Source organism: Muscardinus avellanarius (assembly GCF_963383645.1).
Source record: "Muscardinus avellanarius genome assembly, chromosome: 6".
Classification (NCBI taxonomy): domain Eukaryota; kingdom Metazoa; phylum Chordata; class Mammalia; order Rodentia; family Gliridae; genus Muscardinus; species Muscardinus avellanarius.
Window position 1 is genome coordinate 78,017,808 of NC_137791.1, and position 25,243 is coordinate 78,043,050.

At 39.6% G+C, this 25,243-nt stretch overlaps 1 protein-coding gene across 2 annotated transcripts in view; it reads left to right on the plus strand.

The window, feature by feature from the left end:
* CDKL2 (cyclin dependent kinase like 2) overlaps positions 1-25,243 on the plus strand; it is a gene marked incomplete at both ends in the record, with an annotated part of 35,249 nt that overhangs the window by 2,764 nt on the left and 7,242 nt on the right. For both annotated transcript variants that reach the window (XM_080697367.1, XM_080697368.1), the window contains 6 exons: positions 9,974-10,168; positions 15,570-15,748; positions 18,207-18,319; positions 19,679-19,818; positions 21,066-21,154; positions 22,591-22,726. In XM_080697367.1, the coding sequence (XP_080553493.1) occupies positions 9,974-10,168; positions 15,570-15,748; positions 18,207-18,319; positions 19,679-19,818; positions 21,066-21,154; positions 22,591-22,726 (852 nt within the window). The remainder of the gene's footprint in view (positions 1-9,973; positions 10,169-15,569; positions 15,749-18,206; positions 18,320-19,678; positions 19,819-21,065; positions 21,155-22,590; positions 22,727-25,243) is intronic.

The window sequence follows — 25,243 nt, forward strand, 5'->3', positions numbered from 1 at the left end:
AGAGAACTTCAGCAACTCAGTGAGCTCTTGTTTCAAAATAAAAAAATAAAATATGGCTGGGAGTATCACTCAGAGGCAGACTACAATGGGGTTTACTCCCCAGTACCAAAAAATTAACCCTTATATATTTCTGAAAATACCATAAGACATAATTAATGTTTAGTGTTCATTTAGGTGGGTTTATTAATTTATTTATTTTAATTTTTGTTAGTACAGGGAATCTAACCTAGAGTCTCATGCATGCCTAAGTAAGCAATATACCACTGAGCAATACCCTCCAACTCTTTTATTTTATTTTATTTTATTTTTTATTTTTATTTTTTGGTGGTACGGGGGTTCCTGGAAACCCTTCTGCCTCCGGGTTACACTCCCAGACCTATTTTTATACTTTTTTATTTGGAAACAGGGTCCTCCTGTCTCCACCTCCCAAGTATGGGGATTACAAGTGTGCGCCACCACACCTGGCTCTTTTGTTTTATTTCAAGACAGCGTTTCATTAAGTTAGCCAGGCTGACCTTGAACTTGTGTTGTTCTTGCTTCAATCTCCTGAGTAACTGGGATTTGTTGGGTTGAAAGTTGAGAGGAACCAGGCCAGACAAGGATGTAATAGATAAGATTTTATTCCAACATCTGCAAGCTGATGGGCTGATAACAAGAGTGGCATCAGCCCCAAAAGACAGGGTGAGGATATTTTTATATATATATAGGGAAGAGATCTGCAAAGCATGGGAAGATTAAAATTGGAGGGAGTCATTTTTGGTACACCCTGAAATGGAAGCAAGCTGGCTTATCATGGTCCAGAGGAAGGGAACTGGCCCCAGGGTTGAAACTGGAGGGAGTAATTTTTAGCACAGCACAGTATCTGCACATATCAGGAAAACCAAAGGCAACTGTGCAGGAGATTAAGTGGAAAGATATTGCTGTAGGTTTTTATTTTTTCCTTGTGTTGGAGATAGAACCCACTCTACCTCTGATATAAAACTCCAGCCTATTTTTATTTTTATTTTGAAGCAGGGTCTCACTAGGTTGTTGAGGGTCTCACTGCTTGCTGAGGCTGTCCTTAAACCTGCAATCCTCCTTTCTTAGTCTGTTAAGTACTAGGATTACAGGTGTGTGCCACCACACCTAGCTTGCCATAGGGGTTTCCCTGATAGGACTATAGGTGTGTACCACAATCCCACCATCATTTAGGTTTATACTGACTACTTTGTTCTTCCTTCTTTTCTGCATCTCTAACCGTTCACCATTCATCTGGGGTCTCAGCCCTATTTTATTTTTTATTTGGAAGCAGGGTCTCACTAAGTTGTGGAGGGCTGTTCTCAAACCTACAATCCTTCTGTCTCAACTGCCCAAGTACTGGGACTATAGGCATGTGCCACCACACTGGCTAAGCAAAATATTCTAATTGTAGTTTAGTGAAAATATATATGCAGTCATTCCTGAAAGGTGTTTTTTCTGGGTATGGAATTTTAGGTTGAAATCATGGCAGTTATTTTCTGTCAATAAAAATCAAGTAACATTGTGCAGTTCTCTGACTTCCTTTTGGGTTGTGAAAAGTCAGCTACCATTCAGTTTCTGTTCTTATGCAAAGGTGTTTTTTTTATGTCTGGATATTTTTTTTCAACTTTTTGTTGACATACAATATAAATGCAGAAAATTTTATATAAAAATAGATCTCTATGATTTTTACAAAAACTGAACAAGATCATGTAACCATAATCTTAAGTCAATAAACAAAACATTTTAAAAAATGTAGCCAGGTACGGTGGCACACTGCTGTAATCCCAGTACTTGGGAGACTGAGACAAGAGGATTTCAGGTTTGAGTATAGCCTTAGAAATTTAGGGAGGCTTTGCTTCTAAATAAAAAAATGGGGCCTGAGGATATAACTCAAAGGTAGAATAAGTTACATACAAGCATGTGTGTGCGTGTGCGCACGCGCGCACACACACACACATTAAAAAACAAAACACAAACTGGGCGTGTTGGCACATGCTTGTAATCCTCGCACTTGGGAGGCTGAGACAGGAGAATCACGCAGGTTCAAAGCCAGCTTCAGCTGGTTTAAGAGACCCTGTTTCCAAATAAAATATTAAAAAATTGGTCTGGGAGTGTAGCCTGGAGGTAAAGGGCCCCTGGGTTCTATCCCCAGTACCACCAAATAAATAAATAAATAAATAAATAAATAAATAAATAAATAAATAAATAACAAAGCACATAAATCAAGAGAAGGGTACAAGTCCTAATTGTGCAACTCAGTGAATTATCAATAAGTAAACATACCTGTCCACCATGCAGGTAAAGTAGAATATATTATCAGCTCAGAAGCCGCCTCAACTCTTTTTCAATTATAGCCCTTTCACTGTAGGTCATATGCTAATTATATGTGTTGAAAATTTCTTCTCTGTGGATTTTATTTTCTTTATTTTTTCTCTTTCCTTCTTTCTTTCCTTCTTCCCTTCTTTCTTTCTTTTTCTTGTGGTACTGGGGGTGCATTCTACCTCTGAGCTATACCTCCAACCTTATGTTTTTTTATTCTTTATTTTGAAACAGGATCTCACTGAGTTGCATAGGGCCTAAGTAGCTGAGGCTATCCGCAAACCACGATCCACCTGGCTTACTTTTCACTCTGTTAGTGATGTCTTTTGTTAAATAGAAGTAGCTAATTTCAATGTAGTGAAAAATTTAATCTTTTCTTTTATGGTTGGTACTATTTATGTTCTGCTTAAGTTTTTCCCTGTTTTATTTTTTCATTTGAAAACAGGGTCTTGCTAACTTGCTGAGGGCCTCGCTAAGTTGCTGAGACTGACTTTGAACCTGAGATCTTCCTGTCTCAGCCTCCCAAGTACTGGGATAACAGGTGTGCACCACCACACCCAGCTCCTTACCTAGAAATTAGGATATTTTTCTATATGATCATCTAGAAATAGGTTTGCTTTTCATATTTAGTTTTAGTACACTTGAGACTGATGTTAATTCTGTTTCATGGCACAGTCAAAGCTTATGTTTTTTTGTGGATGTTCATCCAGTTGTTGAATAAATATTTTTTGAAAACACCATCTTTTCTCCACTGTTCTGAATGCCCCATTTGGTACATGTTCTTAAATGTAACCATAGTCTTGCTACTCTTCGTTTTGTTACATTGCTCTGTCTACATTTGTACCAGTATACCATAATCATATTTTTTTCTACTGTGTAAGTTTTTATATCTAGTAGAATAAATCTTCCCATTTTGTCTTTCTTCTGCAAAATTGTCTTGGCTATTTCTGTCCCTTTGCATTTTCATATAAATTTTAGAATCAATTTACCAGTTCCCATAAAAAAAGGGCCTAGCTAAGTAGCAGAGGCTGGGGTTCTAAGCGTGTGCCACTACACCCAGCTTTTATTCTTTATTTTGAAATAGGGTCTCACTGTGTTGCAAAGGGCTTCACTAAGTAGCTGAGGCTGTTCTAGAACTGTGATCCTCCTGTCTCAGCCTCAAGTACTAGAAGTAAAATTACGTGTGGCCACATTCAGCTGGATTGTAACTTAGACCAGTAAAAAAATGACTTTATCTATTCTGATAAGTTTAGGCTTGAAGTCTGTGTTGTCTGATTTAAGAGTTGCTACCCCTACTTATCTTTGAGGTCTATGCCTGGATTACCTTGCTCTAGCCCTTCACCTTTGGTTTTTATCTTTACTTGTAAGGTACGTTTCTTACAGACAGCATATAGATGGATTATGGTTTTTAGTCCATTTTGCCATGTTATGTCTGTGTGTGTGTGTGTGTGTGTGTGTGTGTGTGTGTGTGTGTGGTATTGGCTATGGAACCTAGCAGCATTCTACCTCTGAGCTACACCCTCACCTATTTTATTCTTTATTTTGAAACAGGGTCTCACTAAGTTACGGAAGGCCTCACAAATGGCTGAGGCTGGTTGAGAACTTTCTATCCTCATGTCTCAGCCTCTCAAGTACTAGGATTACAAGTGTGCACCACTAAGCCCAGCCACCTTATGTTTTTAATTGGGGAGGTAAGACTGTTGATATTCAGTGTAATTATTCTGAGTTTTTTGGTTTGTTTTTAATGGTACTGGGGATTAAACCCAGGGGCATTCTACCTCTGAGCTACACCATCAGCTCTATTTTTCATTCTTTATATTGAAACAAGATCTCACTAAGTTGCAGAGGACCTCACTAAGAAGCTGAGGCTGACTGTGAACCTGAGATCCTCCTATTTTAGCCTCCCAAATGCTGGGATTACAAGTGTGTGCCACCATGCCTGGTGAGAGAGAGTTTTTAATTCCTAACATTTTGAGTTGTCTTTTTTGTTTGAGGTATTATTGTTCTTCTTTGCTTTAGTTGTTCATTTGATGGAAATCATCCTTTCTCTGGTTCTAGAATTTAATTTCTTCTTTGTAATTTATCTCTGAGTATTTTCTCTAGTGCATGATTAGAAGACATAAATTCTTTCAGCTCCTGTTTGTTATGGAAGATTTTTGTTTCCTCATCAGATTTTAAGATACTTACTGGGTAGAGTAGTCTTGACTGGAAGTTATTTTCTTTCAGAGTTTGGAATATGTTGCTTCAGGGATTCTTGACTTTCATGACTTGGGAGTGATTTTTACTATTTTTTCTCCAAATGTCACTTGAACTTTTACTCTCATTGCATTTGATACTCTCTCCTTAGCCTTTATATTAGTCTATTTGATTACTGTGTGGTATGGTGAGTCTTTTTCTAGTTTTGTCTAATGAGGGTTCTATATGTTTTATGTACCTGTGTATCAAAGTCACTTTCTATGTTTGGAAAATTTTTGGATATTTTTTTCTCTGAAAAGATTTTTTTATTCTTTTGGTTTCAGCTTCTGTCCCCTTTTTTATGCCTATTATTTTTAAGTTTTCTCTTTTAAAGTTATCCCAGATCTCTTAAAAGTCTAGCTCATGCTGTCAAATAGATTTTTCTAAATTATATAATATGCATTCATTTTTGGAATGATTATCTATTTATTTGTGGTACTGGGGATTTATTTTGGGGGCACAACCAGCAGCAGGGTCTTGCTAGTTTGATGAGAGTTTCACTACTTGCTGAGGCTGTCCTTGAACCTGCAATCCTCCTGTCTCAGCCCCCCAAGTACTGGGATTACAGGTATGCACCATGATTCCCAGCTGGAGTGGTTGTCTTCTAAGAGTAAGATTTTGTTTTCCATGTGGTCTAGTCTACCACTGACGTTTGTACTGATGTTTTCATTTCAATTATTGCATTATTCACTTCCTTCAGAGCTTCTTTTTGATTCCTGTCAGGTTATCAGATTCTTTGCTGAGTTGATAATTCATTTCTTTCCGGCTTTCTTTGTACTTTTTTCTGAAATCCTGGATTACTTCTTACAGCTTTCAATTTACTACCCAAACATTCCATTTTACTTAATTTACTATTTAAATTATAGAATACTTTAGTCTTTTTTTTTTTTTTTTTTTTTTTTTTTTTGCTATTCTGACCAAAATACCTGACAAACACAACTTAGAGGAAGAAAGGTTTATTGGATTTCTGCTTTAATGGTTTCAGTCCATGGTTGGCCAGCTCCAAGGTAGAAGTGGCATCATGGCAGGGATTTATGGCATCCTTACCTAATGTTGGTAGGGAGTCAGACAGGCAGTCCTTAAGGCTGTACCCTCAGTGATCCAGCTCCTTTGGCCACACTCCACCTGGCCATATAGCCTAACACATGAGCTTCTCCATGGAATTCCCTATATTCCTACTATTGCATAGACATTTGTTTAACTTTGTGGTGCTAGGGATTGAACCTAGGGGCATTCTGCTTTCAAAATATACTCTCAGTCCTATTTTTATTTTTATTTTGAAACAGGGTATTGCTAGGTTGCTGAGAGTCTTATTACTTACTGAGGCTGTCCTCAAACCTATGATCCTCTTATCTCAGCCTCCCAATTACTAGGACTACAGGCATGTGTCACTATGCCCAGCTAACCTAGAAATTTGTATCCAACATAGACATTTGTATTAAATAAATCTGATCTGAATCTTCTGTGTGTTTTAAAAATATTTTTCTCTTGAATTTTGATAAATCTTGATATACCTGCATGAATTTTCTTTAATTATAGATATGATTTGAGTCCCTGGATGATGTATCCTCCTGGAGAGGACTCATGTTTGCCTTGCTGAGGCTCTTGAGGGCACTGGTATTTTAGAAAACCTGTTGGTACTAATATTCTGATATCATTTTAGTCCATTTGAGGTCTTTCCGTGACTTGAAGTTGAATTATAGCCCTTGAGATAGCCTCTTTATTGTTCACACTCATAGTTTGAGGACTTCTAGGTCCAACTCTAAATAGGAGGATTTCACCGTGCTTTACCCTTTTTTCCTACTGTGATGGCCCCTGGTACTTGAGGCCCATAAAAATGTCGGAAGTTTCATTGAGTCTCTTAGTCTCCTTTTGGAATTGCTATGATTCCAGGGTTGAAAACTAAGATAGCCCTATTGTCTGGTTCACCTCCTTGGGTTTCTGTATTTTTCCAGATCCTAGTCCAAATATATTTTCATATCTTAGCTCTCTACGACCTTCAAGTAGTTGTTTTATATATTTTGTTCAGCTCTTCCACTTATACTCAGGAGGAGAGTTGTTATAAATTACCTACTCTCTGTTATTGTAAAGAGAAGTTATTGTACTTCATTCTTGAGTTTTTGTTTGGGTCCAATCTGCTAAGTTACTTCCTGCATGTGTGCACGTTTGTGTGTGCGTTTCTGTGTGTGTGTGTGTGTGTGTGTGTGTGTGTGTGTGTGTGTGTTGCCAGGGATTGAACTCAGGGGCATTTTTTTGTTTTTTTGTGGTACTGGAGATGGAACCCATGGGCATTCTACCTCCAAGCTACACCCCCAGCCCTATTTTTTTATTCTTTATTTTGAAACGGTCTCATTGAGTTGCAAAGGGCCTCTCTAAGTAGTAGCTGAGGCTCTCCGTGAACTGCGATCCTCCTCTCTTGGCCTCCCAAATACTGGGATTACAAGCGTGTGCCACCACATCTAGCTTGGCATTTTAATTCTTCTTTTTTTTTTTTTTTTTTTTTGTGGGTCTGGTGATGAAACCCAGAGGCATTCGACCTCGGAGCTACAGCCCCCTGCCCTGTTTTTTTGTGTTTGTTTGTTTTGTTTTTTTGTGGTACTGGGGTTCCTGGAAACCCTTCTCTGGGTTACACTCCCAGACCTATTTTATATTTTTATTTGGAAACAGGGTCTCTTAAACCAGTGAGGCTGGCTTCGAACCAGCGCGATTCTCCTGTCTCCACCTCCCAAGTGTGGGGATTACAAGCGTGCGCCACCATGCCCAGCCCCCTGCCCTGTTTTTTATTCTTGACTTTGAAACAGGGTCTCACTAAGTTATGGAGGGCCGCACTAAGTAGCTGAGGCTGTCTGCGAACTGCCATCCTCTGGTCTCAGCCTCCCGAATGCTGGGATTACAAGGGAGCGCCACCACGCCCAGCTGTGGCATTTTACTTCTGAGCTACACCCCCAGCCCTGTTTTGTATTTTACTTGGAAACTGAGTCTCTTTAAGTTGCTGAGAACCCCTCAAAAAGTTTCTGAGAGCCTTACAAGGTTGCTGAAACCTGCAATCCTTCGGTCTCAGTCTCCCAAGTATGGGGATTACAGGATGTGCCACCACACCAAAAAGGCTGAAGATTACTTTTTAGGAATATTTGAAGATATTTTTCCTCCAGGGATGATTTCTTAATTTTTTCTCATATGTTCATGGGCACTGTGACAGTTAATTTATTATGTCTCAGCTCCAAATCCAAATCATCCTTTTTTGACCTGCATTCTCATCCTTGAACTGGACTCTAGAAATACTTCTCCTTTGCCATCTGTTTTGATCTCAGGTTTTGTCAATAGTCCTTAGCAAGAAGAAGAGTATTTTCTTCCAGTTTCTGGTATGCCTTTTTTTTTTTTCTTGGCAGAGCTACAAACAAACCACCATGTTATGGAGGTCTAGTAGCTTACCTTAGCAATTTTCATGAATCAGTTGTGGCCTACTGGAGCTTTCTGGTAAGTCTCTCTACCAACAGGCTGCCACACTACAAACCGTGTCTGTCCTGTGTCCTCTGGCAGATGTCTTCACTACTGGCAATCTATACATGTCTATAGCAGCCATTCCCTTTCCAATGAAAACAGAATCCTTGGCTGTTGTTGGGAGCACTTCTAAATTTTTAGTTCCTTCTTGTATACTTTCCCTCTGCAACTAGTAGCTGTTCTATAATTGCTACTGTGTGTGTGTGTGTGTGTGTGTGTGTGTGTGTGTGTGTGTATGTGTGTGTGTGTGTGTGTGCTGGGGATCGAACCCAGGGGCTTTCTACCACTGAGCTATACCCCTAGCCTTATTTTATTTTACTTTTTTGTTTGAAACAGTGTCTTACTAAGTTGCTGAGAGCCTCAGTGAGTTACTGAGGCTGGTTGTGAACCTGTGATCCTCCTGTCTCAGCCTCCCAAGTACTGGGATTACAGTGTGTGCCACCGTGCCCAGATTGCTTTATTAAAAAAAAATCTCTTAGAATTTTTTAATCCCTTCTAGTAATTAACTACCTTTAATAGATAACAATTACTTATATTAGAATTTCACTATTCTGATTTCTATCTGACGCCAGGAGCTACCAGTCCAAGATTTCCTTAGTAAGCTCAAAGTTCTTACGTATCTTGTTTTCTTGTATTTCTCATTGTCTTTTTGTTTTGATTGTCATTTTTAAAAATTTACTTATAGAAATATATATATATTATATGTGTGCTGATGGTGGAGCCCAGAGGCATTCTACCTCTGAACTACACTCCAGCCCTGTTTTATTTTTTATTTTGAAACAGGGTCTTACTAAGTTGTAAGGGCCTCACAAAATTGTTGTGGCTGACCACAAACCTTCAATCCTCATGTCTTAGCCTCCAAGTACTGGGATAACAAGTGTGTGCCACCACACCTGGCTTGTGAAATATTTTGCAGTTAAGATAAAGTTATCCACCTCCAGAGATGATATTCATTCACTTCTGCCAGGTGCATGGGGGCTTCCTGTTCAGTACATGAATCTGTGTACAAGGTTTGAGGTTCCTTGAACCATTATAGGTTATGTGAGGTCCAGTAATGACTGGTTTATTTCTGCCCATGTTTATTTTGGTGGGTGTAAATTTTAGGGTCCCTGCTTAAACTGGAGTTTGTTTTTCAAAGTTCCCACCTTTAGAGGCTTTTGGACTTTGACTTTGGCGTTTTAATCCCACAGGGACACAAAATTCAAAGCTCAGTTCCATATGTGTTACTTTTTGGCAAAATAAGCTTTGAGTCCTGAGATTTGGATTTTTCTTTTCTTGATTTTGGTACAATAATTCAATCTTCTTAGCTCTTCTGTTTCAGAAGATGTTCTTAAAAATTGTCCAACTTTTTATAAACTCTCAATAGGAGTATTGGTCTGAATGACTTAGTCTTCTGCTGCTAAATACAATAATCATCAGCCTTTATTCATTTGCTTATTCTTACTTTATTTCACTTTTTTGTGGTGCTGGGGATCTAACCCACCAGACCTTGTTCATGCTAGGCAAGCACTCTACTGCTGAGCTACATGTCTAGCCCATCATCTACTTTTAAAAATAACACAGAGGCAAAGATAATAACAGATGACCTTTTGAGGTCTTTTTGCACTCCTATTGGATCTTGACTATATGTGGTACTTCAACTTTATTTATTTTGGAGTAGGGGACATATTCCTCTTGGTTTCATCAAAGATAGAGTCATATTTCTTTTTCTTAATGGCTTTGTTGTGTTCTCTGAGAGGAAAAAGGAGAAGTATGGTCTTTTAACTATAGTTTTAAAACCAAAATATACTTTTATAATTTGTACTGTTTATACAGTTTATTTATATACTTTTATTATGCTAACATCTATTTTAGATTATAACTAATTACTAATAACTTGATCATGTACAAACTAATTTTCCTTTTTTTTTTACAACAGCAATTGAGGCATGAAAATTTGGTGAATCTGTTGGAAGTGTGTAAGAAAAAGAAACGGTGGTACCTAGTCTTTGAGTTTGTTGACCACACAGTTCTTGATGACTTGGAACTCTTTCCAAATGGACTAGACTACCAAGTAGTTCAAAAGTACTTGTTTCAGATTATTAATGGAATTGGATTTTGTCACAGTCACAATGTAAGTATTTGGCTTAAATAATTATTTTGACAGTCCTTAACTATCTAAATCCCAGCCACATAATTTAGTGAGACATTATTTTATTTATTTTTTGTGGTACTTGGGATGGAACCCTGGGGCTTTCTGCCTCCAGGATATACTCCCAAACCTATTTTATATTTGAAACAGGGTCTCACTAAGTTGCTGAGAGCCTCATTAAGTAGCTGAAGCTAGCTTCAAACCTGTGCTATTCTCCTGTCTCAGCCTCTCAAGCGCTGGGATTAAAAGCGTGTGCCACCACGCCCGGCTATTTTATTTTATTTTATTTTATGGTATTGGGGATGGAACCCAGGGGCATTTTACTTCCCTGCCCCATTTTTTTTTCTTTGTTTTGAAACAGGGTCTCACTAAGTTGTAGAGGGCCTCACTAAGTAGCTTAGGCTGGTTGTGAACTTGGATCCTCCTGTCTCAGCCTCCCAAGTACTGGGATTACAACAGTGTACCACCACAACCAGCTGAGACACTTGTTTAAAGTTTGAACTAGCAAAATAATTGAAATGAATTATATTACTTTGCTATTATCAACTTTTTAAAATTATAATACTTATAGTTTTTTCTTCCAACATTTTATTGTAAAATTTGAGGCCATACCTCAAAGTTGAAAGGGTGTCCAACATTAACATGCTTCTTCAACATTAAACACTTCATCTTTGTTTGTCATTAGACTTAAATATTCTTTCATTATTTTAGGGCAACATTTACTAAATGAAATGTACACATTTAAGTGATGAATTTTGACAAATGCATAATGAAGGATTTTTATATTTGTTAATTTAGGTTCTCTTACCTAGTTATGAGGAATGAAAACATTATAATTTCTACTATTTCTTTTCATTTTTGGTTCCTGGGCATTCCTTCAAGCTATATACTCCAGCTCATGTATTTTTGTTTTTGTTCTTTTTTGGTGGTACTGGGGGTGGAACCCAGAGGCTTTCTACCTCCAGGCTATACTCCCAGATCTTTTTTACATTTTATTTGGAAACAGGTTCTCACTAGGTTGCTGAAAGCCTCACTAAGTAGCTGAGGCTGGCTTCGAACCCATGTGATCCTCCTGTCTCAGCCTCCCAAGTGCGGGGATTACAAGCGTGCACCACCACGCCCGGCTATATTTTTGGTTTTGAAACAGGGTCTCATTAGGTTCCTGAGAGTCTCACTAAGTTGCTGACACTTACCTCAAAACTGTGATCCTCCTGTCAGATCCTCCTCAGCTTCCTAAGTACTGAGATTACACATGTGTACCACCACACCTGGTTTGACAATCTCTACTCTTTTCCTCCAGTCTTTCGCAATAATATGTCTTTTAAGTGCTATATAAAATAACCTCCAGGAAAAATGATACCTAAAGGATATAATATGAATAACAATACATATTCTTCCAGTTTTATAAAATACTTTAAATGACATTTTTATTATAAAAGTAATAAATTATGACAGAAATATTGAAAACTAAAGATAATTATAAAAAGAAAAAATGCATATTTAGGTTCACCACCTAAATATTTGATATATTTTTCAATTTTATTAATACTGTTATTTACTGTCTTTATTTTTCACTCTTCTATTGTATAGTTTTATTATGTATTTGAGTTATATTTTTTTGTTTTGTTTTTGTGGTGATTGTGGTGATTGAACCCAGGGCCATTCTACCTCTAAGCTATAACCCCACTCTTGTTTTACTTTTTATTTTGAGACAGAATCTTGCTAAGTTGAGGAAGACCTTGCTAGTTAAGTTGTTTAGGCTTGGGCTTGAACCTGTGATCCTCCTGTTTTAGGCTCCCATGTACTGGGATTATAGGTGTGTGCCACTGTACCTGGCTGAATTATATTGAATATTGAATTATATTGAATATTGAAATATATTGAATATATTGAGTAGTCTAATATAATATATTCAATACATGATTCAGTTTAACTAAATAGTATCTTATAGGATCATTTTAAAAGAGAGTATCATTTTATTTATTTATTTATTTATTTATTTATTTATTTATTTATTTATTTATTTTGGTGGTACTGGGGTTCCTGGAAACCCTTCTACCTCCGGAGTATACTCCCAGACCTATTTTATAATTTTTTTTTTAATTTGGAAACAGGGTCTCTTAAGCCAGCAAGGCTGGCTTTGAACCGCGTGATCCTCCTGTCTCCACCTCCCAAGCGTGGAGATTACAAGCGTGCGCCACCACACCTGGCTTAGATAGTATAATTTTAAAAGACACTGATTAATCCTCATAAAAAAGGATCATGTTAGCCAGGTGTGGTAGCATATGCTTGTAATCCCAATATGTGGGAAGTTGAGACCGGAGGATTGCTGGTTTGCAGCCAGCCTCAACTAGTAGTGGGGCATTCTGCAACTTAGTGAGACTCTGTTTCAAAATAAAGAATAAAATTAGGACTAGGGGCATAGCTCAATGGTGAAATACCTCTGAATTCAACCCCCAGTACTGAAAAAAAAAAAGGATTATGTTTTGGTCAGTATTCTCAGGGCTATAATTTAAAAACTTGACTGTGTAACTTGGAGTAAGGAAAATTTATTTACTTACAGTTTCGGGTTAAGTCCATGTGAGGCTAGGGACTATGGATCTTAGGTCATGGTGGCAGAAAACAGAGAGGGAGAGCACATGGCTGTGCTCCACATGGCTGTGCTCCTCACATGGCTGTGCTCCACATGGCTGTGCTCCTCACATGGCTGTGCTCCACATGGCTGTGTTCCTCACATGGCTGTGCTCCTCACATGGCTGTGCTCCACATGGCTGTGCTCCACATGGCTGTGCTCCTCACATGGCTGTGCTCCTCACATGGCTGTGCTCCTCACATGGCTGTGCTCCACATGGCTATGCTCCTCACATGGCTGTGCTCCACATGGCTGTGCTCCTCACATGGCTGTGCTCCACATGGCTGTGCTCCTCACATGGCTGTGCTCCTCACATGGCTGTGCTCCTCACATGGTTGTGCTCCACATGGCTGTGCTCCTCACATGGCTGTGCTCCACATGGCTGTGCTCCACATGGCTGTGCTCCTCACATGGCTGTGCTCCTCACATGGCTGTGCTCCACATGGCTGTGCTCCTCACATGGTTGTGCTCCTCACATGGCTGTGCTCCACATGGCTGTGCTCCTCACATGGCTGTGCTCCACATGGCTGTGCTCCCCACATGGCTGTGCTCCTCACATGGCTGTGCTCCACATGGCTATACTCCTCACATGGCTGTGCTCCTCACATGGCTGTGCTCTACACTGCTGTGCTCCTCACATGGCTGTACTCCACATGGCTGTGGTCCACATGGCTGTGCTCCACATGGCTGTACTCCTCACATGGCTGTGCTCCTCACATGGCTGTACCCCTCACATGGCTGTGCTCCACATGGCTGTGCTCCTCCATGGCTGTGCTCCACATGGCTATACTCCTCACATGGCTGTGCTCCACATGGCTGTGCTCCTTACATGGCTGTGCTCCTCCATGGCTGTGCTCCACATGGCTGTACTCCTCACATGGCTGTGCTCCACATGGCTGTACTCCTCACATGGCTGTGCTCCACATGGCTGTGCTCCTTACATGGCTGTGTTCCTCACATGGAGGAGCACAGAGAGGGAGTGAGGGGAGGGGAGCCCATATAATCCCGAGGCACACTCCCAGGTACATACCTTCTCCAGCCACATCCTACCAGCCTCGGCCACTGCCGGGATAAATCTGTTACAATGAATTTATCCATTGCTGGGATTATAACCCTCATGACTCAATCATATCAAATCTAAATAGGAGCTCTTCAAGGCTCCATTCTATATCTGACTAAAATAACTGTAACAGATCATATCTCCTCAGTAGGCGGGTAGCACTTAAAGACAGATGGCTGAGCTCCCTGCATTCATCTCTGTGCTAAGGAAAGTTTGCCAATGGAACAGTATACAGAAATATGACTGCTTCCTCTCTCTTGACAAGTGTTCACATGTATTCTGCCTATATTTGCTTCTGTGCCCTTTTATTTTTATATTTTTACAACTAACCAGACCCTGTTTAATAATACACTCTACCTCTAAATGTGCTAATACATTCAGGCAGTATAGAGTAGAGTATTGCTGGCAGAGTGCCACTCAGTGTTTATGGCAGAAGGTTTAATATCCAGTGGTTCCATGCATAAGCTTCAGAGCATTCATATATCTGTTTAAACAATATAAAATATGAGTTTTTAATGGGGAATGAATGATATCATTCTAATTTAACTACTTACTTATTCCTTTTTCTTTTCAAACCTCCAGGACCTATCTATCTGTTCCACAATTTTCACTCCCAGACCTCTTGTGAAATGGAAGCAATAATAGTACCTCTCACTCAGGGTTATTGTGTGGATAAAATAAGTACAAGTGTATAAGATTCTGAAACTAGTTCCTGACACATAAATACTATTATTGTTAGAAGTATATCCTAGGATCTGTTTTCTGGAAAGTTAACATTTCTATTCTTAAATATAATTATGGTGAGTGAGACTAAATAAACATGTACATGTATACTCAAAGATGAAATGTCTACCTTTCATAAAACAACAAAAACATTTCTTCTTCTTTTTTTCTTTTAAGCACTGGAGATTGAACCCAGAGGCATTCTATCTCCGAGCTATACCCCCAGCCCTATTTTTTATTCTTTATTTTGACACAAGGTCTCACTGAGTTGCAGAGGGCCTCACTAAGTAGCTGAGGCTGACCGAGAACCTGATCCTCCTGTCTCAGCCTCCGAGTACTGGGATTACAAGCATGCACCACCATGTCCAGCTACATTTATTCTTAAATACAACATTCCTATGTGTGTGTGTGTGTGTTGATATATGTGAACACTTGAATTGAAAAATTAAAAATGTGATTTTAATTCTTTGAAACCCAGGCTGAGTAAACACATTTATTTTACTGTTATCTTTTTTTTTTTTTTTTTTTTGTAGTACTAGGGATTGAACCCAGAGGCACTTTACCTTTGAGTTTACCATTTTATTTCTTATTTGGAAACAGGGTCTCACTAGGTTAATGAGAATCTAACCGCAGGGGGTGGGGGGAAGACAATTGATTCCAGGTGTGGTGGTATATACTTGCAATCCCAGTACTTAAGATGCTGAGACAGGAGGATCTGGGTTCTTGGCCAGTGTCTGCAACTTAGTGAGACCCCATTTTAAAATAAAGAATAAAAATAAATATTTAAAAAATGCATCATGAATGTTCTTTCTTGCCCAATTAGGTGCCAGGTTCTTAAAAACCAGGAATACCTTTACATGCATTTATTTGTATTCTTTATACGGACAAAACCTAGTTCTCTGCTCATGGCAGGTACCCTGTAAGTTAATTTTTGTTTACCATGTATTACACTCTGCTTTTTGTTGTAGATCATACACAGAGATATAAAGCCAGAGAATATATTGGTCTCCCAGTCTGGCGTTGTCAAGCTGTGTGATTTTGGATTTGCGCGGACGCTGGCGGCTCCCGGGGAGGCTTACACTGATTATGTGGCAACCCGCTGGTACAGAGCTCCAGAACTATTGGTTGGCGATGTCAAGTATGGCAAGTAAGACATCATTGAGGGGAGGGAACAGGTTGTAACTCCTTTCTTGATAAAGTGACGAATGTTCACAGAGTACAAATGATGCTTCTAAGACTGAAAAGGGAGGCTTATGTTTAGGGAAATTTATAAAGTGATTTGTAGTAAATTTTGGTAATAATAAAATTTCCATTAGGGCTGGGAGTATGGCTCATGTTAGAGTCATTGCCTAGCCCCTCAACTACAAGAATTACAGGCAGGCACCACCATGCATTGTTTGGTTTATTTATTTATTTATTTATTTATTTATTTGGTGGTACTGGGGTTCCTGGAAGCCCTTCTACCTCTGGGCTACACTCCCAGACCTATTTTATATATTTTTTTAATTTTTTTTTTTTTTTTTTTTTTTGGTGGTACTGGGGTTCCTGGAAGCCCTTCTACCTCCGGGCTACACTCCCAGACCTCTTTTTACATTTTATATTTGGAAACAGGGTCTCCTAAGCCAGCGCGCGCGGCTGGCTTCGAACCTGCGCGATCCTCCTGTCTCTGCCTCCCAAGCGCGGGGATTACAAGCGTGCGCCACCACGCCCAGCTATATTTTTTTTTAATTTGGAAACAGGGTCTCTTAAGCCAGCGTGGCTGGCTTCGAACCTGTGCGATCCTCCTGTCTCTGCCTCCCAAGCGTGGGGATTACAAGCGTGCTCCACCATGCCCGGCTGTTATAATTATTTTAAAGGTGGGGAAATTAAGTTGAGTTTATCACTTGTAAAGAGAGATTAATATTGCTTGGACAAGTCTGACACTGTTAGAATGAGACAGGGTCATGTAGGCAAGGGTAGAGGTAAAAATATAAGCCAGGCATGGTGGCTCACACCTGTAATCCCTGTACATGAGAGGCTGAGACAGTAGGATCACAAGGTTTGAGGACGACCTCAGCAGGTAGTGAGACTCTCATTAACCTAGTGAGACCCTGTTTCAAAATAAGAAATAAAATTGGGCTGGAGGTGTAGCCCAAAGGTGGAATGCCTCTGGGTTTAACCCCCTGTACTTTCCCCCACAGTGTGTGTGTGCGCGTGCGTGCATGCGTACGTGCGTGTGTGTGTGTGTGTATACACACACATATATATGATTATTACAATAAAACAATAAAATGTTTAAAAAACATAAGTTGTCTTATAAGTGAATTCTTCAGAGAGTACTGCATATTTTACTACTTTTTTTGTGGTACTGGGGATAGAACCCAGGGGCATTTTACCTCCAAGCTACATCCCCAGTCCTATTTTTTATTCTTTCTTTTTTTTGGTGTGTGTGGTACTGGGGTGGAACCCAGGGGCTTTTCTACCTCCGGGCTATACTCCCAGACCTATTTTATACTTTATTTGGAAACAGGGTCTCACTAAGTTGCTGAGAGCCTCATTAAGTAGCTGAGGCTGGCTTTGTACCTGTGCGATCCTCCTGTCTCAGCCTCCCAAGTGCTGGGATTACAAGCGTGCACTACCATGCCCAGCTTCTTTATTTTTGAAACAGGGTCTCACTGAGTTGCAAAGTGCCTCACTAAATAGCTGAGGCTGTCCACAAACCATGATCCTCCTGTTTCAGCCTCCCGAATGCAGGTATTATAAGTGTGCGCCACCACGCCTGGCATGTTTTACTACTTTTGATAGAAATCTTTCTAAACATTTTCCAGTTTCTCTGTTTTCCTGAGTACATTAAACATTAATATTTTCTTAATTGGTCTAGGTTCTCCTTTTCCTGGCATGCTATAATTATGAACCATTTTATAGTTCACGAATGACCGAAAGCAACTTAGAGATAGTTGTTCTCATGCTAAGCAACACTAGATCTTGTTGACTGAGTCCTAATAATTTAAAAAAATTTCTCCATTAGCTTTCTGATCCTGTTGCATTTGTCTTCAGCACTCCCATCTTTACTCTGTTATTATTATTGTTGTTGTTATTGTTATTATTATTATCAATTAATAGACTGATCAACCTTGTTAGAATTATATATAAGCAAAGAATAAATACACTCTGAATGGAAGCTGAGGCTCTTATTTCCCGAATAAAGTACATATAATAACTGTTTTTTCTTTGCAAAAGCTTTTCACTATTATTTCATAAGATTAAAGTTCTGGAGATCTCACTTACTAAAATTGACAGAAATCTTAACTTAGAATGTCTATAAAGAATATAAAAAATATTTTGAGTGTGGTACTGGGAATGGAACTCTGGAGTATTTTGTCTCTGAGCTATATCCCAACCCATTTTTGAAATAGTGTCTCACTAAATTTCTGAAGGTCTCACTAAATTGCTAAGAGGGGTCTTAAACCTGTAATCCTTTTGTCCCAGCCTCCCAAGTACTGGGATTCAGGTGTGTGCCACCATGCCTGGCTAAGAATGTCAGATATTAATAATATGCAGAGTAGATGCAGTCATAGTAAACACATTAGGATGCCAGATTTTACATCACATTGTTTTTCTTTCAGGGCTGTTGATGTGTGGGCCATTGGTTGTCTAGTAACTGAAATGCTCATGGGGGAACCTCTATTTCCTGGAGATTCTGATATTGATCAGTTATATCATATTATGATATGTTTAGGTAAGATCATACATCTGCATCTAAAATTTTAGAGTTTTTTTCCCCTGTGTCTTTATTTTTGTTGATTTTTTTGTGTGTGTGGTATTTGGGATGGAGCTCAGGGGTATTCTACCTCTGAAGCATACCCCTCCCAGCCCTATTTTTTATTTTTTTATCTTGAAACAGGGTCTCACTAAGTTGCAGAGGGCCTTACTAAGTAGCTGAGGCTGGTCACGAACCTCGATCCTTCTGTCTCAACCTCCCAAGTACTGGGATTACAAGTGTGCACCGCCATGCCAGGCTTTGTGTTGATTTTTAAAGTTGTTGGTACATTAAAGATGGTATCTGTTCTAAGTAAAGTTAGGGAGCAAATAGGAAAAGTGCATGTGCGTGGCCCAGTTTGATTTTGGTCTGTCTGACACATGTTCTTAGTCATACTCACCTCTCCCTTCCCCTTAACAGAGGGGAAAAAAGAAGGAGCAGAGGTTGTACATTTTTCTGCACTTAAAACATTCAGTTAATCTCATGTAAAAAGGGTGCAAATAATAGTTATATTTGGGTTAGTAGGCAGTTAGTGAAATACTACTTTTGCCCTCATCCTCACCTTCAAGATGAGGCATACAGAGACCTTCAAGTTAATCATGCCTCATATTTGACTTTTGTTGTTAGTACTTTGGACAGAATTTCAAAGCTAAACATCAAGGTCCTGTATTTGTTGAAATTCAACCTCATGTTAAAAGAGCGTGAAAGATAAAAATAATGGGAAACACTTGGGGGAATTTAACTATTTGATAAGTAATACATGATTACTTACAATAGGACTTTCATATAAATAAATATATCTTTTCAAAATAAGCTATGTGTTTAAGTTGTGAAAAGAAGGTAAAATGCCTAAATTTGACCTTCAATACAGGTACATGATCAGTTGGCCTAAAATCAAAATCTTAAAGAGAGAAACTTGTTTGTCTAGATTTAGATTCTGTCCACATGACTGTATATTTGTTGTTCTGGTCAGCCTGTTATGTTTTGCTGTTAGAAACAAAGAGCTGGTACTTCTATCTAGAAAATTATAATTCCCACTGTTCAAACCTGTCGTTTCTCTACACCCTCACTTCAGTCCTATCTGTAGTGGCAGGAGACCTTGTCTGGGTGGGTATGTTGAGATAGCAATGTTAATTTCCTTGAATTGACTTATGTCAAAGCCACTAGAAAGACTGTCATGTGCCTTTACAGTATAATTTGCATGTTGAGATAGTCTCATACTCTCTGTCTCCACATACCATAAGCCGTGTACTACCATTTCCTCTATTCCACACCACCAGTCTCTTTGCCATTTCTATTATGTATAATGACAGAGATGTGTGCTATTTTTACATCTAGGTAATTTAATTCCAAGACATCAGGAACTATTTTATAAAAATCCTGTGTTTGCTGGAGTAAGATTGCCTGAAGTCAAGGAAACAGTACCTCTTGAAAGACGCTATCCCAAGCTCTCTGATGTTGTAATAGATTTAGCAAAGGTAACCTTACCATTTCTTTTCACTTCCTTGTAGTAAATTTAGGTATAATGCCCCTGGGTTCTTTATGTCTTAGAAACTCATAGTAGAGCTAGGTTATTTTTTAGCAAGAGTACTTCAAAGGAGTTTGTATATTTCCACCTAGAGATATTGAGTGTGTGTGTGTGTGTGTGTGTGTTATTAGCAATGACTGATGGTCATTCTTTTTTTTTAATTTTTTTGCAGTGCTGGGGATGGAACCCGGGGGCATTCTATCTCTGAACTACACCCTCAGCCCTATTTTTTATTCTTTATTTTGAAACAGAGTCCAATTGAGTTGCAAAGGGCCTCACTAATAGCTGAGGCTGTCCTCAAACCACAATCCTGTCTCAGCCTCTCAAATGCTGAAATTACAAGCGTGTACCACCACACGTGGCTGGTCATTCTTTAGGTGTAGGTTTGTTTTCTTTCTTTCTTCCTTTCTTTCCTTCCTTTTCTTTCTTTTTTTCTTTCTTTCTTTCTTTTTTTTTTTTTGCAGTACTATGGCTGGAACCCGGGGGCATTCTACCTCCGAGCTACAACCCCAGCACCCCGTTTTTTTTAATTCTTTTTTTTTGTGTGTGTGTGTGTGTGGTACCGGGGAGTGGAACCCAAAGGCTTTTCTACCTCCGAGCTATACTCCCAGACCTATTTTATACTTTACTTGGAAACAGGATCTCACTAAATTGCTGAAAGCCTCACTAAGTAGCTGAGGCCTCACTAAGTAGCTGAACCTGTATGATCCTCCTGTCTCAGCCTCCCAAGCGCTGGGAATACAAATGTGCGCCACCACACCTGGCACAAATTCTTTATTTTTTAAAACAAGTCTCACTGAGTTGCAGAGGGCCTCACTAAGTAGCTGAGGCTGGCTGTGAACTGTGATCTTCCTATCTCAGCCTCCGAAATGCTGCGATTACAAGCGTGCACCACCACGTCTTCTTTTTTCTTTATTGTTATTTATAGATGTTTAAAATTCACCAGTGATGATGAAGACTTTTTTGTTTTTCTATATTTTTCTTTACTTTTTGTGGCACTGGGAATTGAACCCAATGGCATTCTTCCTCTGAGCTACACCTCCAGCCCTGTTTTATTTTTTATTTTGAAACAGGGTTTCATTGATTTGCCTTGAACTGGCCTTGAACCTGTGGTCCTCCATGTTTTTTCTGTATTTGAAAATTTAAATGTAGGCAGTTTTCCTTGGATAAAAATTTTGTTTGTTCTTGATTTTTCAGAAATGCTTACACATTGACCCAGACAAAAGGCCCTTCTGTGCTGAGCTCCTACGCCATGATTTCTTTCAAATGGATGGATTTGCTGAGAGGTATAGTATTAGGCCATGATAACTCTGGGTTCAAGTAAGGCTTTCACAGCAGTTACAAACAATACTTCTCTTATTTCTGCCACCACCTATTTTTGCAGGATCTCGAATATCTACTACCCTGCCCTTCATTCCCTCTTAGCACTAACGCAGTCCCTAGGGGTAGGGGGGCCTCTACTTTAATCAAAATGGTGCTGTTGGTTTCCATGAAGAAGACAATTTCTGCTTCTTTTCCTGTTTTCCTTGAAGTGACAAGTTCACTTTATTCTTTTTTTTTTGGGGGGGGTCTGGGGATGAAACCCAGGGGTATTCTACCTTCGAGCTACACCCCCAGCCCTATTTTTTCTTCTTTATTTTGAAACAGGGTTTCACTGAGTTGCAAAAGGCCTCACTAAGTAGCTGAGGCTGTCCAGGAACCACGATCCTCCTGTCTCAGCCTCCCAATGCTGGGATTACAAGCGTGTGCCACCATGCCTGGCTACACTTTATGTTTTTTTTTTTTTTTTAAATGCCTGTGCCACATTCCAAGTCTGAATAACCAGTTTTCTGTCAATATTTCTTCCAAGTAAAAACATTGTTTGGTGACAAAAGTGTTTAGTTTGAATCTCAGTCATGCACATGCTTTTCTTAATACGGCCATTGCATGTTGATTCATAGCAGAGGTGCTTTATGCATCTTCCGTTTTGTCACCTGCAGTTTCCCTCAGCTCAACTTCTGTCTTGACCCAACTTCCGCATGACTGTTAGGTAGAGTAGTCTTTTACCTATTGCAGCTGATGGCCTCTATGTCACCTGTTGAAAATATTAACATGGTGGAAAAAAATAAGATGACACTGTCATGGTAAGATAAGAATAATGTGGACTGTGGACCTCCTGAAAGGTTCTCAGGGACCGGAGAGATCTGCACACTGCCCTTTCAGAACTCTCGTTTAGGCCATGATTGTTCTCATTTTAAATAAGATAGTTTAGACATGAGTGGTGGTATATTCTTGTAATCCTAGTACTTGAGAGGCTGAAGACAGGAGGTTCCTGGCCAGCTTCAGCAGTTTGTGAGGCCCTCCGCAACTTAGTGAGACCCTGTTTCAAAATAAAGAATAAAATGGGTCTGAGGGGCCGGGCGTGGTGGCGCACGCTTGTAATCCCCGCGCTTGGGAGGCAGAGACAGGAGGATCGCGCAGGTTCGAAGCCAGCTGCGCGCTGGCTTAGGAGACCCTGTTTCCAAATAAAAATATAAAATAGGTCTGGGAGTGTAGCCCGGAGGAAGAAGGGCTTCCAGGAACCCCAGTACCACCAAAAAAAAAAAAAAAAATGGGTCTGAGGGTATAGCTCAGAGGTAGAATGCCCCTAGTTTCTGTCCCTAGTACCAATAAATAAATAACTAGTTTAACAATTTACCTATCATAACAATTTCATTTCATTGGGAAATGTATTTTTATATAGGTTTTCTCAGGAACTACAGTTAAAAATACAGAAAGATGCCAGGAATATTTCTTTATCTAAAAAATCCCAAAACAGAAAGAAGGAAAAAGAAAAAGATGATTCTTTAGGGGAAGAAAGAAGAACACTTGTGGTACAGGTAAATGTTTGTTTAAAATTTTAAATTTAGGGAGAAATGGAGATTTTTTTTTTTTTTTTTTTTTTTTGCAGGTCTGGGGATGGAACCCAGGAGGGGCATTTGACCTCCGAGCCACATCTCCTGCCCTATTTTTTTATTCTTTATTTTGAAACAGGGTCTCACTAAGTTGCAGAGGGCCTCACTAAGTAGCTGAAGCTGTCCACGAACCGCGATCCTCCAGTTTCAGCCTCCCGAATGCTGTGATTCCAAGCATGTGCCATCACGCTTGGCGGAAATGGAGATTATTTTTTTAAAGTTTTTTGAAACTGAGAATGGTGGTGCATGCTTATAATCCAAGTACTTGAGAGGTTGAGAAAGGAGGATCACAGGTTCAAAAGACAGCCTCAGCAAGTAATGAGACTCTCATTAACCTAGTGATACCCTGTTTCAAAATAAAAATAAAATAGGGCTGGGCATGTAGTTCAAAGGTAGAATGCCCCTGGGTTCAATACCCAGTGTGAGAATAAGAACATGAAAGTTTGTTGAGTGGTGAGCAAGGTGTTAACTTTTAGCCTAGTTGTAAAAAATATATTATCTCTTTCTGCCTGGCATGATGGCTCAAACTTGTAATTATAGTACTTGGGCTGAAAAGGAGGATCGCATGTTTGATGACAGCCTCAGGAACGTAGTGAGGCCCTCTACAACTTAGTGAGACCCTGTTTCAAAATAGGAAATAAGAAAAATAGGGCTGGGGTTAAGCTCAGAGGTAGAATGCCCCTGTATTCAATCTTCAGTACCACCAACCTGCCCCTGCCCCATATATATATTTCCTAAAGTCAGTACCTATTTTAAAAACTTAATATATTTTGTTTTGAGAGAAAGAAATGTAGAAAAAAATTGTAAAAAAAATGCATATATATAGGCCAGGTGTGGTGGCACTCGCTTGTAATCCCAGCATGTGGGAGGCGGAGACCGAAGGATCACTGTTCACTGAGAGCCTCAGCTACTTAGTGTTTCCCTCGCAACTCAGTGAGACCCTGTTTCAAAAAATATAAAGACTAAGCCGGGCGTGGTGGTTCACGCTTGTCATCCCTGTGCTTGGGAGGCTGAGACAGGAGGATTGCACAGGTTCAAAGCCAGCCTCAGCTACTTAGTGAGGCTCTCAGCAGCTTAGTGAGATCCTGTTTCCAAATAAAATATAAAATAGGTCTGGGAGTATAGCCCAGAGGTAGAAAGCCTCTGGTTTCCACCCCAGTACCACCTCCATATCTATCTATCTATATAGATATAGATACTTAAAAAATGGGACCAGCTCTGTGTGATGGTGCATGCTGGTAATCCCAGCATTTGGGAGGCTGAGACAGGAGGACTGCGGTTTGAAGACAGCCTCAGCTACAACTTAGTGAGGCCCTTTACAACTCAGTGAAACCCTGTTTCAAAATAAAGAATAAAAAATAGGGCTGGAGGTGTAGCTCGGAGGTAGAATGCCCCTGGGTTCTATCCCAAGTACCAAAAAAAAAAAAAAAAACAAAAGCACCATGTACCAGACTGTGCATTAGTGCTTGTCAGGGAATCAAACTTGTTAACATAAAATAATGATTCTGCTTTTTATTTTTTTGCTGTACTAGGGCTTGAACTTAGAGGCATTCTATCTCTGAGCTACACCCAAAACAAAGAAAAAATATTAGCCCTATTTTTTATTCTTTATTTTGAAACAGGGTCTCACTAAGTTGCAGATGGTTTCACTAAGTACCTGAGACTGGCCATGAACCTGCAATCCTCCTGTCTCAGCCTTGTAAGTACTGAGATCACAAGCTTATAACACCACACCCAGATGATTCTGCTTTAAAGAAAATAAGAAAATACTTTATTTTGAGCCAAATATGAATGATCATAACTACTTGAATGACATGTTCAGCTGTGGAAGAGGTTACGTGAACTTTTATAGGCTCAGAGCAGAGAAGTCAGCCGGGTGTGGTGGCTCACCCTTGTAATCCTAGCACTTGAGCAGCTGAGACAGGAGAATTGCACAGGTTCGAAGTCAGCCTCAGCTACTTAGTGAGGCTCAGCAACTTAGTGAGACCCTGTTTCCAAATAAAGTATAAAATAGGTCTGGGAGTATAGCCTGGAGGTAGAAGGCCCCTGGGTTCCACCCCCAGTACCACAAAACAAACAAACTAACTAACTAACAAACGAACAAAAAAACAGGTCATAATTCAAATATGTTAACCAATTACATTGGTGGGGGAATCATGGTGGTGGGCTACAGCAAAGCATGAAAGCCCTTCTATAGATTTTAGATGTTATCTCATAGCATTATTAGTTTTAGGGTTAGTGGGGGCTAGAGGTCTGTTAAACTTAGTGATAGATTCCAAGAGTTTTACCTAATAGTCATGAGCATGTTGGCTCAAATACAGATGTTGAAAGTAAATGGTTATTAGAAGAACTAAAGTCCAAGATAATTTTAACCCTGGACCTACAGCATTCAGTATCTCTACGATCACAGTGTTCTAATGAGCCAAGGTCGTTCTGCAGGAT